Source organism: Rhinoderma darwinii, chromosome 2, assembly GCF_050947455.1.
Source record: "Rhinoderma darwinii isolate aRhiDar2 chromosome 2, aRhiDar2.hap1, whole genome shotgun sequence".
NCBI lineage: Eukaryota > Metazoa > Chordata > Amphibia > Anura > Rhinodermatidae > Rhinoderma > Rhinoderma darwinii.
Genome location: NC_134688.1, coordinates 2,109,536 through 2,122,535, shown reverse-complemented (window position 1 = coordinate 2,122,535; position 13,000 = coordinate 2,109,536). Strand labels below are relative to the sequence as shown.

General features: G+C 47.3%; 1 protein-coding gene across 1 annotated transcript in view; it reads left to right on the top strand.

The window, feature by feature from the left end:
- Positions 1–229: 229 nt before the first annotated feature.
- CCKBR (cholecystokinin B receptor) overlaps positions 230–13,000 on the top strand; it is a 123,577-nt gene continuing 110,806 nt past the window's right edge. The window contains exon 1 of the mRNA XM_075851271.1: positions 230–595. Coding sequence (XP_075707386.1) covers positions 409–595 — 187 coding nt within the window. The 5' untranslated portion in view covers positions 230–408. The remainder of the gene's footprint in view (positions 596–13,000) is intronic.

The following is a 13,000-nucleotide window of genomic DNA, read 5'->3' as shown; positions in this document are numbered from 1 at the left end:
CTTAAAACGATGGAAACTGAAGGGAACAACAATCAGATGTGAACAGACCCTTGCAGAGGTGAAGTGTCCGTCTTGTACACAGCACCCTGCCGAGCAATGCTCACACCTGCCCGTCACTGGCTCTACGCTGGGTACAGATGTCACAGCCTCGTTATTAGTCCTAGCAGGGTGTGCAGTGCTGCCGCTCGGCCACAGGAGGGCGCTCCACTGCCGCATTAGTCTGTCAGCGCGGTGAGTGTTGGAGGCAGTGCAGGACTATGCGCTCAGTGTATCACAGTCTGCACATGGCAGCACAGGGGGCACCTGACTCCCAGCAGGAAGCATGGAGAAGCAGGCACAATCACAGCTGTACTGACTGAGGGCATCTGACCAGGGAGAACGGCTGCAGGGTCTCAGTGTCCTGACAACATGGACCTTCTACGACTACCCGTTAATTCTAGTGTCCTGCAGGACTTACTGTGCCGGCACAGCCTGCTAACCAGGACCCAGGGCTGGCACAGCCTGAACCTCAGCAGCAATGCCACCTGGAACCTGACAGCTGCCCCCAACCTCACCTGTGACATCCAGGGGAACAGAAGACCGCAGAGCCCAGTAGGTAAGGAGGGCGCAGGGCAGGGATACAGAGCAAGGGTGTCTTCACATAGATCACTGTAGATAAGTGCAGTCTACTGAGGGCACCAGGTCTCCTCACAACCCCCAACCCAAGAAAAAAATATTATCTGCTGCTGCCAATAATTCATACAAACTTAACAGTTATTATATCTCAATGCAATATGTTCAGGCGAACAGCCCGACACTGGTCATTTCCCTGCTCCAAACTCATCTCCTATCCCATTATCATCTCTCCTATCCCACTATCATCTCTCCTATCCCACTGTCACCTCTTCTATCCCATTATCACCTCTCCTATCCCACTGTCACCTCTCCTATCCCACTGTCACCTCTCCTATCTCACTGTCACCTCTCCTATCCCATTATCACCTCTCCTATCCCACTGTCACCTCTCCTATCTCACTTTCACCTCTCCTATCTCACTGTCACCTCTTCTATCCCACTGTCATCTCTCCTATCCCACTGTCACCTCTTCTATCCCACTGTCACCTCTTCTATCCCACTGTCACCTCTTCTATCCCACTGTCATCTCTCCTATCCCACTGTCACCTCTTCTATCCCACTGTCACCTCTTCTATCCCACTGTCACATCTCCTATCCCACTGTCACCTCTCCTATCCCATTGTCACCTCTCCTATCTCACTTTCACCTCTCCTATCTCACTGTCACCTCTCCTATCCCACTGTCACCTCTTCTATCCCACTGTCACCTCTCCTATCTCACTGTCACCTCTCCTATCCCACTGTCACCTCTTCTATCCCACTGTCACCTCTTCTATCCCACTGTCACCTCTCCTATCCCACTGTCATCTCTCCTATCCCACTGTCACCTCTCCTATCTCACTGTCACCTCTCCTATCCCACTGTCATCTCTCCTATCCCACTGTCACCTCTTCTATCCCACTGTCACCTCTCCTATCCCACTGTCACCTCTCCTATCCCACTGTCACCTCTCCTATCCCACTGTCACCTCTCCTATCCCACTGTCACATCTCCTATCTCACTGTCACCTCTCCTATCCCACTATCACCTCTCCTATCTCACTGTCACCTCTCCTATCTCACTGTCACCTCTCCTATCCCACTGTCACCTCTTCTATCCCACTGTCACCTCTCCTATCCCACTGTCACATCTCCTATCCCACTGTCACCTCTCCTATCTCACTGTCACCTCTCCTATCTCACTGTCACCTCTCCTATCCCACTGTCACCTCTCCTATCCCATTATCACCTCTCCTATCCCACTGTCATCTCTTCTATCCCACTGTCACCTCTCCTATCTCACCGTCACCTCTTCTATCTCACTGTCACCTCTCCTATCTCACTGTCACCTCTCCTATCACACTGTCACCTCTCCTATCTCACTGTCACCTCTTCTATCCCATTGTCACCTCTCCTATCCCACTGTAATCTTTCCTATCCCACTGTCATCTCTCCTTTCCCACTGTCACCTCTCCTATCCCACTGTCACCTCTCCTATCTCACTGTCACCTCTCCTATCCCATTATCACCTCTCCTATCCCACTATCACCTCTCCTATCCCACTGTCATCTCTTCTATTCCACTGTCACCTCTCCTATCTCACTGTCACCTCTCCTATCCCATTATGACCTCTCCTATCCCACTATCACCTCTCCTATCCCACTGTCACCTCTTCTATCCCACTGTCACCTCTTCTATCCCACTGTCACCTCTCCTATCTCACTGTCACCTCTCCTATCTCACTGTCACCTCTCCTATCTCACTGTCACCTCTCCTATCCCACTATCATCTCTCCTATCTCACTGTCACCTCTCCTATCTCACTGTCACCTCTCCTATCCCACTGTCACCTCTTCTATCCCACTGTCACCTCTCCTATCCCACTGTCACATCTCCTATCCCACTGTCACCTCTCCTATCTCACTGTCACCTCTCCTATCTCAATGTCACCTCTCCTATCCCACTGTCACCTCTCCTATCCCACTGTCATCTCTCCTATCCCACTGTCACCTCTTCTATCCCACTGTCACCTCTTCTATCCCACTGTCACATCTCCTATCCCACTGTCACCTCTCCTATCCCACTGTCACCTCTCCTATCTCACTGTCACCTCTCCTATCTCACTGTCACCTCTCCTATCCCACTATCACCTCTCCTATCCCACTGTCACCTCTCCTATTCCACTGTCACCTCTCCTATCCCATTATCACCTCTCCTATCCAACTGTCATCTCTTCTATCCCACTGTCACCTCTCCTATCCCACTGTCACCTCTTCTATCCCATTATCACCTCTCCTATCCCACTATCACCTCTCCTATCCCACTGTCATCTCTTCTATCCCACTGTCACCTCTCCTATCCCATTATCACCTCTCCTATCCCACTGTCACCTCTCCTATCCCACTGTCATCTCTTCTATCCCACTGTCACCTCTCCTATCTCACTGTCACCTCTCCTATCCCATTATGACCTCTCCTATCCCACTATCACCTCTCCTATCCCACTGTCACCTCTTCTATCCCACTGTCACCTCTTCTATCCCACTGTCACCTCTTCTATCCCATTGTCACCTCTCCTATCCCACTGTAACCTCTCCTATCCCACTGTCACATCTCCTATTCCACTGTCATCTCTTCTATCCCACTGTCACCTCTCCTATCCCATTATCACCTCTCCTATCCCACTGTCATCTCTTCTATCCCACTGTCACCTCTCCTATCTCACCGTCACCTCTTCTATCTCACTGTCACCTCTCCTATCTCACTGTCACCTCTCCTATCCCATTGTCACCTCTCCTATCCCACTGTCATCTCTCCTATCCCACTGTCATCTCTCCTTTCCCACTGTCACCTCTCCTATCCCACTGTCACCTCTCCTATCTCACTGTCACCTCTCCTATCCCATTATCACCTCTCCTATCCCACTATCACCTCTCCTATCCCACTGTCATCTCTTCTATCCCACTGTCACCTCTCCTATCTCACTGTCACCTCTCCTATCCCATTATGACCTCTCCTATCCCACTATCACCTCTCCTATCCCACTGTCACCTCTTCTATCCCACTGTCACCTCTTCTATCCCACTGTCACCTCTTCTATCCCACTGTCACCTCTTCTATCCCATTGTCACCTCTTCTATCCCATTGTCACCTCTCCTATCCCACTGTCACTTCTCCTATCCCACTGTCACCTCTCCTATTCCACTGTCACCTCTCCTATCCCATTATCACCTCTCCTATCCCACTGTCATCTCTTCTATCCCACTGTCACCTCTCCTATCCCACTGTCACCTCTCCTGTCCCACTGTCACCTCTTCTATGCCATTATCACCTCTCCTATCCCACTGTCATCTCTCCTATCTCACTGTCACCTCTTCTATCCCACTGTCACCTCTCCTATCCCACTGTCACCTCTTCTATCCCACTGTCACCTCTTCTATCCCACTGTCACCTCTCCTATCCCACTGTCATCTCTCCTATCCCATTGTCACCTCTCCTATCTCACTGTCACCTCTCCTATCCCACTGTCACCTCTTCTATCCCACTGTCACCTCTTCTATCCCACTGTCACCTCTCCTATCCCACTGTCACCTCTCCTATTCCACTGTCACCTCTCCTATCCCATTATCACCTCTCCTATCCAACTGTCATCTCTTCTATCCCACTGTCACCTCTCCTATCCCACTGTCACCTCTTCTATCCCATTATCACCTCTCCTATCCCACTATCACCTCTCCTATCCCACTGTCATCTCTTCTATCCCACTGTCACCTCTCCTATCCCATTATCACCTCTCCTATCCCACTGTCACCTCTCCTATCCCACTGTCATCTCTTCTATCCCACTGTCACCTCTCCTATCTCACTGTCACCTCTCCTATCCCATTATGACCTCTCCTATCCCACTATCACCTCTCCTATCCCACTGTCACCTCTTCTATCCCACTGTCACCTCTTCTATCCCACTGTCACCTCTTCTATCCCATTGTCACCTCTCCTATCCCACTGTAACCTCTCCTATCCCACTGTCACCTCTCCTATTCCACTGTCACCTCTCCTATCCCATTATCACCTCTCCTATCCCACTGTCATCTCTTCTATCCCACTGTCACCTCTCCTATCCCACTGTCACCTCTCCTGTCCCACTGTCACCTCTTCTATCCCATTATCACCTCTCCTATCCCACTGTCATCTCTCCTATCTCACTGTCACCTCTTCTATCCCACTGTCACCTCTCCTATCCCACTGTCATCTCTCCTATCTCACTGTCACCTCTTCTATCCCATTATCACCTCTCCTATCCCACTGTCATCTCTCCTATCTCACTGTCACCTCTTCTATCCCATTATCACCTCTCCTATCTCACTGTCACCTCTTCTATCCCACTGTCACCTCTCCTATCCCACTGTCATCTCTCCTATCTCACTGTCACCTCTTCTATCCCACTGTCACCTCTCCTATTCCACTGTCATCTCTCCTATCCCATTGTCACCTCTCCTATCACACTGTCACCTCTCCTATCTCACTGTCACCTCTTCTATCTCACTGTCACCTCTCCTATCCCACTGTCACCTCTCCTATCCCATTGTCACCTCTCCTATCTCACTGTCACCTCTCCTATCTCACTGTCACCTCTTCTATCCCATTATCACCTCTCCTATCCCACTGTCATCTCTCCTATCCCACTGTCACCCCTTCTATCCCATTATCACCTCTCCTATCCCACTGTCATCTCTTCTATCCCATTATCACCTCTCCTATCCCACTGTCATCTCTTCTATCCCACTGTCACATCTCCTATCCCACTGTCACCTCTTCTATCTCACTGTCACCTCTTCTATCCCATTATTATCTCGCCTATCCTGTTTTATGCTTTGGCATTGTAACCTGCTATACTTGGCACCACTCTAACATATTATATTCAATGTCGCTGTAACCTGTTATACTTGTTTCCACTGGGACCTGTTGTACTCACTGCCGCTCTAACCTATTTATAAGTCCCGCTATAACCTATTATACTAAGTGCCGCTACAACCTGTTATACTCAGTGCCGCTATAACCTGTTATACTCAGTGCCGCTATAACCTGTTATACTCAGTGCCGCTACAACCTGTTATACTCAGTGCCGCTATAACCTGTTATACTAAGTGCCGCTATAACCTGTTATACTAAGTACCGCTACAACCTGTTATACTCAGTGCCGCTATAACCTGTTATACTCAGTGCCGCTATAACCTGTTATACTCAGTGCCGCTATAACCTGTTATACTCAGTGCCGCTACAACCTGTTATACTCAGTGCCGCTATAACCTGTTATACTCAGTGCCGCTATAACCTGTTATGCTCAGTGCCGCTACAACCTGTTATACTAAGTGCCGCTACAACCTGTTATACTCAGTGCCGCTATAACCTGTTATACTCAGTGCCGCTACAACCTGTTATACAAAGTGCCGCTATAACCTATTATACTAAGTGCCGCTACAACCTGTTATACTCAGTGCCGCTATAACCTGTTATACTAAGTGCCGCTACAACCTGTTATACTCAGTGCTGCTATAACCTGTTATACTCAGTGCCGCTATAACCTGTTATACCAGTGCCGCTACAACCTGTTATACTCAGTGCCGCTATAACCTGTTATACTCAGTGCTGCTACAACCTATTATACTCAGTGCCGCTATAACCTGTTATACTCAGTGCCGCTACAACCTATTATACTCAGTGCCGCTATAACCTGTTATACTCAATGCCGCTATAACCTGTTATACTCAGTGCTGCTACAACCTATTATACTCAGTGCCGCTATAACCTGTTATACTCAGTGCCGCTACAACCTATTATACTCAGTGCCGCTATAACCTATTATACTCAGTGCCGCTACAACCTATTATACTCAGTGCCGCTACAACCTGTTATACTCAGTGCCGCTATAACCTATTATACTTAGTGCCGCTATAACCTGTTATACTCAGTGTCGCTATAACCTGTTATACTCAGTGCCGCTATAACCTATTATTCTCAGTGCCGCTATAACCTGTTATACTCAGTGCCGCTATAACCTGTTATACTCAGTGCCGCTACAACCTGTTATACTCAGTGCCGCTACAACCTGTTATAATCAGTGCCGCTATAACCTGTTATACTCAGTGCCGCTATAACCTGTTATACTCAGTGCCGCTATAACCTGTTATACTCAGTGCCGCTATAACCTGTTATACTAAGTGCCGCTATAACCTGTTATACTCAGTGCCGCTATAACCTGTTATACTCAGTGCCGCTATAACCTGTTATACTCAGTGCCGCTATAACCTGTTATACTCAGTGCCGCTATAACCTGTTATACTCAGTGCCGCTATAACCTGTTATACTCAGTGCTGCTATAACCTGTTATACTCAATGCCGCTATAACCTCTTTATACTAAGTGCCCCTATAACCTGTTAAATCCAGTGCCGCTACAATCTGTTATACTCGGTGCCGCTATAACCTGTTATTTGTGGTCCTGCTGTAAACTGATATACTTAGTGACTCTCTGAATTTCTGTATTTGGGACTGATGTAACCTGTTATATTTGGTGCCGCTGTGTAATATTTGGCACCACTCTAACCTGTTAAATTTGGCACCACTCTAACCTGTTAAATTTGGTGCCACTCTAACCTGTTATAGTCTGTGCTGCTGTAACCTGTCATGCATGGTGCCACTGTAACCTGTTATATTTGTTGCCGCTGTAACCTTTTGTACTTGGTGCCACTCTAACCTGCTAAATTCATTGTCGTTGTAACCTGTTATACCTGGCACCACTCTAACATATTTGGTGCCACACTGCCACTGTAAACTGTTATACTTGGTGCCACTGTAACCTATTATAGGCTGTGCTGCTGTAACCTATTATACTTGCCACCACTTTAATCTGTTATATTCAGTGCTGCTTTTACCTATTATAATCGGTTCTGCTGTAACCTGTTATACTTGCCACCACTCTAATCTTTTATATTCAGTGCCGCTGTTACCTATTATACTTGCCACCACTTTAATCTGTTATATTCGTTTCTGCTGTAACCTGTTATACTTGGCACCACTCTAATCTGTTATATTCAGTGCCGCTGTTACCTATTATCTTCGGTTCTGCTGTTACCTGTTATACTTGGTACCACTCTAATCTATTATCTTCGGTTCTGCTGTAACCTGCTATACTTGGTACCACTCTAATCTATTATATTCAGTGCCGCTGTTACCTATTATACTTGGTACCACTCTAATCTATTATATTCAGTGCCACTGTTACCTATTATACTTGGTACCACTCTAATCTATTATATTCAGTGCCACTGTTACCTATTATACTTGGTACCACTCTAATCTATTATACTCAGTGCCACTGTTACCTATTATACTTGGTACCACTCTAATCTATTATACTCAGTGCCACTGTTACCTATTATACTTGGTACCACTCTAATCTATTATACTCAGTGCCGCTGTAACCTGCTATACTTGGTACCACTCTAATCTATTATACTCAGTGCCGCTGTAACCTGCTATACTTGGTACCACTCTAATCTATTATACTCAGTGCCGCTGTAACTTGATGCTCTCAGTAGGTTAATCACAACAGACAACCAATTATGCTGCAAATTCCAACACCAGAGCTGCCAACAAGGAATTCCTTTCCTGCTCTGGAATATGTATTGTGTAGTGTGTGCCACGTCTGGGATGTAGCAGGATACGGCTGTGTCTATATCGTGTCAGTTCTATAGTCATAGTTTGGCCTGAGGATTATTGTACCTGCCCTGTAGTTCTACGCTGCACACCAGCTTTGGCTTTCTTCTCTAGTCTCCACCTTTGTGTACACTGTGATTTGCTGTAAATCCCTTGGTCTTCTTACCTTGAATCCCTTTCTTTAAATGGGTGGTCTAGTTTAGAAAACACATTTTCATACATCCTCTGTTTAGGATCCTTATATCTTGGCCAAAGTGGCGAGAAAAAGCATTTCTCACTGTGGACCTGTTCTGCCCTTCCATTCACAGTCATCCCACTCATTTGAAGCGGCACTGTGTAATGCTTTATTTCTCCTGTGGTGGCGCTGCAGGGTAATTGAACACTTTGCAATCAGCTTCTAACAGGCAGGGATTGTCCAAAGCAGAGATCCCCTCAATACACGTTGTCTGGCCTCACGCTCAAATTAATCTCTTAGTCTTAAGTGCAAATACGGTAGTCGGATATATGAAAAACTGAATGGCCTCATGCTTTATAGGATCTCAGCAAAGTTGTCAGGGAGGCATCTGTCCACAAACTTGCTGTTTCCAATAACAACCAGCAGAATTGTGAGTGCAGCTCTGGAGCAGGCTTGATCAGTACAAGATAAGTATACATGTCATGTATTTACAAAGTGACTCAACTAGTAAATGTTAACGTCCTCCCTCCGGCAGCCGTCGTCCTCTCGAATAATACCTGAAAACTGGATGGTAGGAGAAGGAACGAAATAAATAATTTTCCTCTGAACAAAATGTTACTTCTGCTCACTAGCTCTTCCAGCAGGTCTTGGCTCGGATGCAGCAGGGATGTGATACGGGGATTTTTTAGATGATTACTAATTCATGAGTACTTCAAAACCGTACGCATCTCTTTTTCTTCTCAGTTTTAAGTTTGATCAAAGTGAGAGTTTCTGTGGAGGATGCCGTGAGCGAACGGAATGCGAGCGTCTCCCAGAAACTGACGTCCAATCCAGAGTTCACTATAGGGACATTTCCATCCCGTTTCATTGAAGTTCATCATGGACAAAGCCTGGAGCTATGACAAATAGAGCCGTCAGACGCACACGAAAGCGGCGAAGCGAGATTCACATTCTGCAGACAAATTACTAATCCAATACAGAAAAACTGTCCACAGGAGAGATGGTGGGAGACTGGTGGCCGATTGAGCACCTCTGCGGATGATTTCATTATGTAAAGTTGTGGGTTTTTATGTCACTTTTTATATTTCTTTATTTTTCTCAGTTTAGTTTATGATTTTGTTGCATTTCTTTTATATGAATTTAAATCTTGGCAGATGAAGTCTCGTCTGATCCATTGTTTCATTTACAATAATGAAAAAAAAAAAGACAAAAGTAACCTTACTTTTCCCCTGGAACATAAAAATACCTCTATGTATTCTTAGGTCTCGTAAACGAAAAATGATCTAGTAGGTAATAAGGTATCGTTCACATCTGCGGTAGGGGCCTCTGTCACAGATCCGCTCAAAAATGCCGGACAAGACAGCAGCATACTGTCCGGTAAAACCACTGACACCATGGCGTAAACCTGACAGAATCCTTTAAAGCAGGGGTTGTCAAACCCATTTTCACCGAGGGCCATATCAGCCTTCAAAGGGCTGATCGTAATTGTAAAACTGTATAAATGTAACAGCCTAACTGTTAAGGAGTAGTTACATTTATGTTAATCCACCGTGCCCCAGATGGTAATAATGATCCCTCAGTGCTCGACACAATAAAAGTGCCCCCTTAGTAACCGCGCCCCCACACAGTAATAATGCCCCAATTGAGCCCCGTCTAGATAGCCCAACACACACAGCCTCCTGTAGAAAACACCAAAACCCCCTCTTGTAGAGACGCACATCCCTCTGTAGATAGCCCAACACACATAGCCCCCTGTAGAAAGCCCAACACACATAGCCCCCTGTAGAAAGCCCAACACACATAGCCCCCTCTAGATAGCCCATCACACATAGCCCCCTGTAGATAGCCCAACACACAGCCCCCTGTAGATAGCCCATCACACAGCCCCCTGTAGAACGCCAAACACACACAGCCCCCTGTAGAATGCCCAACACACATAGCCCCCTGTAGATAGCCCATCACACAGCCCCCTGTAGAACGCCAAACACACACAGCCCCCTGTAGAAAGCCCAACACACATAGCCCCCTGTAGATAGCCCAACACACACAGCCCCCTGTAGATAGCCCATCACACAGCCCCCTGTAGAATGCCAAACACACACAGCCCCCTGTAGAAAGCCCAACACACATAGCCCCCTGTAGATAGCCCATCACACAGCCCCCTGTAGAACGCCAAACACACACAACCCCCTGTAGAAAGCCCAACACACATAGCCCCCTGTAGATAGCCCAACACACACAGCCCCCTGCAGATAGCCCATCACACAGCCCCCTGTAGAACGCCAAACACACACAGCCCCCTGTAGAAAGCCCAACACACAGAGCCCCCTGTTGAAAGCGTCAAACACCCCCTCTTGTAGATAGTGCCACACAGCCCCCTACTTGTACAGAGTGCCACACACACCTCCTCTTTTAGATAGTGCTACCACCTTTAGATAGCGCCATTGGGACTCCCTCTAGAAGCGGAATGAACAGTGACCTCAGGGGTTTCCTCTAGGAGCGGAAACCCCGGCCAGATCATCGGCAACGGGGACTCCGCTCAATCAGTAGCCACTAATGTCACTGTCCATATAAGGACAATGAAGTCAAGGGAATCCTCCGCTCTGAACTAATGCTGAATCAGGGAGCTGACGATTCCCTGCTTCAGTATTGGGTTCAACTGTATATGTGTCCTGAAGACAGTTGACAGCGGGACATACACCTGGCCGCCCGGCAGAGCGGGACAGTACCTGGAATCCGGGACTGTCCCTCTGAATCCAGGGCGGTTGGGAGGTATGACATAGGCCCCAGAGCGAAGAGCAGTAGCTTAGTAGTAAATCCCGGACTATGCTTTTTTTCTGCTGGACACTACGGATGGCAAAAAAAACCCCACCTGTTTTTGCGGACTTAGAAGTCCTGCTGTTGTGGCGCTGCATGTAAAAACCTGATTCAGGTTTTTACATGGAGCGGGCCACATAAAATAAGGTGGTGGGCCGCATTCGGCCTGCGGGCCTTGTGTTTGACATGTGTTTTAAAGTCAATGAGTTCTGTCGAGCGGCTATGGTGTCAACCAAGCAATGGATTCGGTGCTTCCAGTATTTTTGTTGCTCTGCTCTTATGACGGAGCAGAGAAAGAGAAATACCGAACATCAGATGTGAAAAAAGGCCGAAAGCATACTTGTCATCGAGAAGAGTAATCGGGAAGATTCCAAAAAGTTGTGTTTAAAGCGGTGCACTATGTATGCCATACAAAATGCTTGGCCTTATGCCCAACCCAATTCATTGGGACACCATGCCTCCAACCTATGGCATTTAACCAAAAATAATCACAAAAGACTACTCCATCACACCCCAAAATAAACACACCCCAAATCAGACCCCGCTAAACTAATACAGACCCAAACCAGACCCTCTAAGCAAATGTAGACCCCCACACCAGATACTCTAAACAAATAAAGACTAAAGACCGGACCCCCTAAATATACACAGGCCCTAGACCAGACCCCTAAACAAATACAGAATCTGGACTAGATCCTTCCTTAAAGGGGTGTTCCTAACCTGGACATTTAGCCTGGTGGGGCTGCCGCTGGCTACAGATTCCAGGTGGGGACTACTGGAGAAGAGGCATTCTACTCTATAAGCGCTCCGGAAACAGCCGATCAGCGTTGCTTGGCTGTTCACATGAATCCCATTGAACAGAATGGGGAGAGCTGCGCACATGTTTGGCCCTCTCTTCACTAGTCCCCGCCTGGAATCTGCAGCCAGTGGTCGCCGCACCGGGCAGTGCGCGGACCATGTAACCCCCCTGTCGATATAGTTGCAGGCCCCAGAGCTGGGACCCGCATCTATTAGACAGAATAAGACATAAATGTCTATGTTGGAATAACCCTTTAAACAGATTTCAGACCTCAAACCAGACCTCCCTGACCCCAGACCAGACGTGCTGATCCTTACCTCTCCCCGTATCTGCAGTCCCTCTCCAATGGGCCGGCGCCAGGACTTTGTCTGCAGGGAGTGAAGAGAACTTCAGGAATGGGGAGAGGTGAGCATGTTTGGAAGAAGACACGGTGCCCGGGAGATTTGCCTGCTCGTCCAGGGCATCTTCCCTTTTTTTTGGAGTCTCATGGATTTTCTGTTAGTTGGTAAATATGAACTAAAGCCACAATAGGGCAGATTTATATATGGAATTGTGCCAATTTTCAAAAACAGTGTAGTGAACCAAAGTAAATACCTTTTCCGCTCAGAGAAGTGGCGGTGGGGTAGGAGAGGTAAGATCCTTTGACAGGAGAGTAATATTTGTCACAGCTCAGTAGCTGCGCATTATTCATCAACACGTAACATGTAAACTTGCGCTGGTGAACCTCTCAGCCCCAGTACTAGTATATATGTCCCAATGGGCAATCATCATGCGGATCAATCCCCTGCATACAGTGAGATCCGTCGATGGAATGGCTCCTTTATGTTTCTATAGTATAAAGTTAATATACATTTAGTCATTGCTGTGTGATAAAGATGAGGAGACGCATGTTCCTATGTCCTC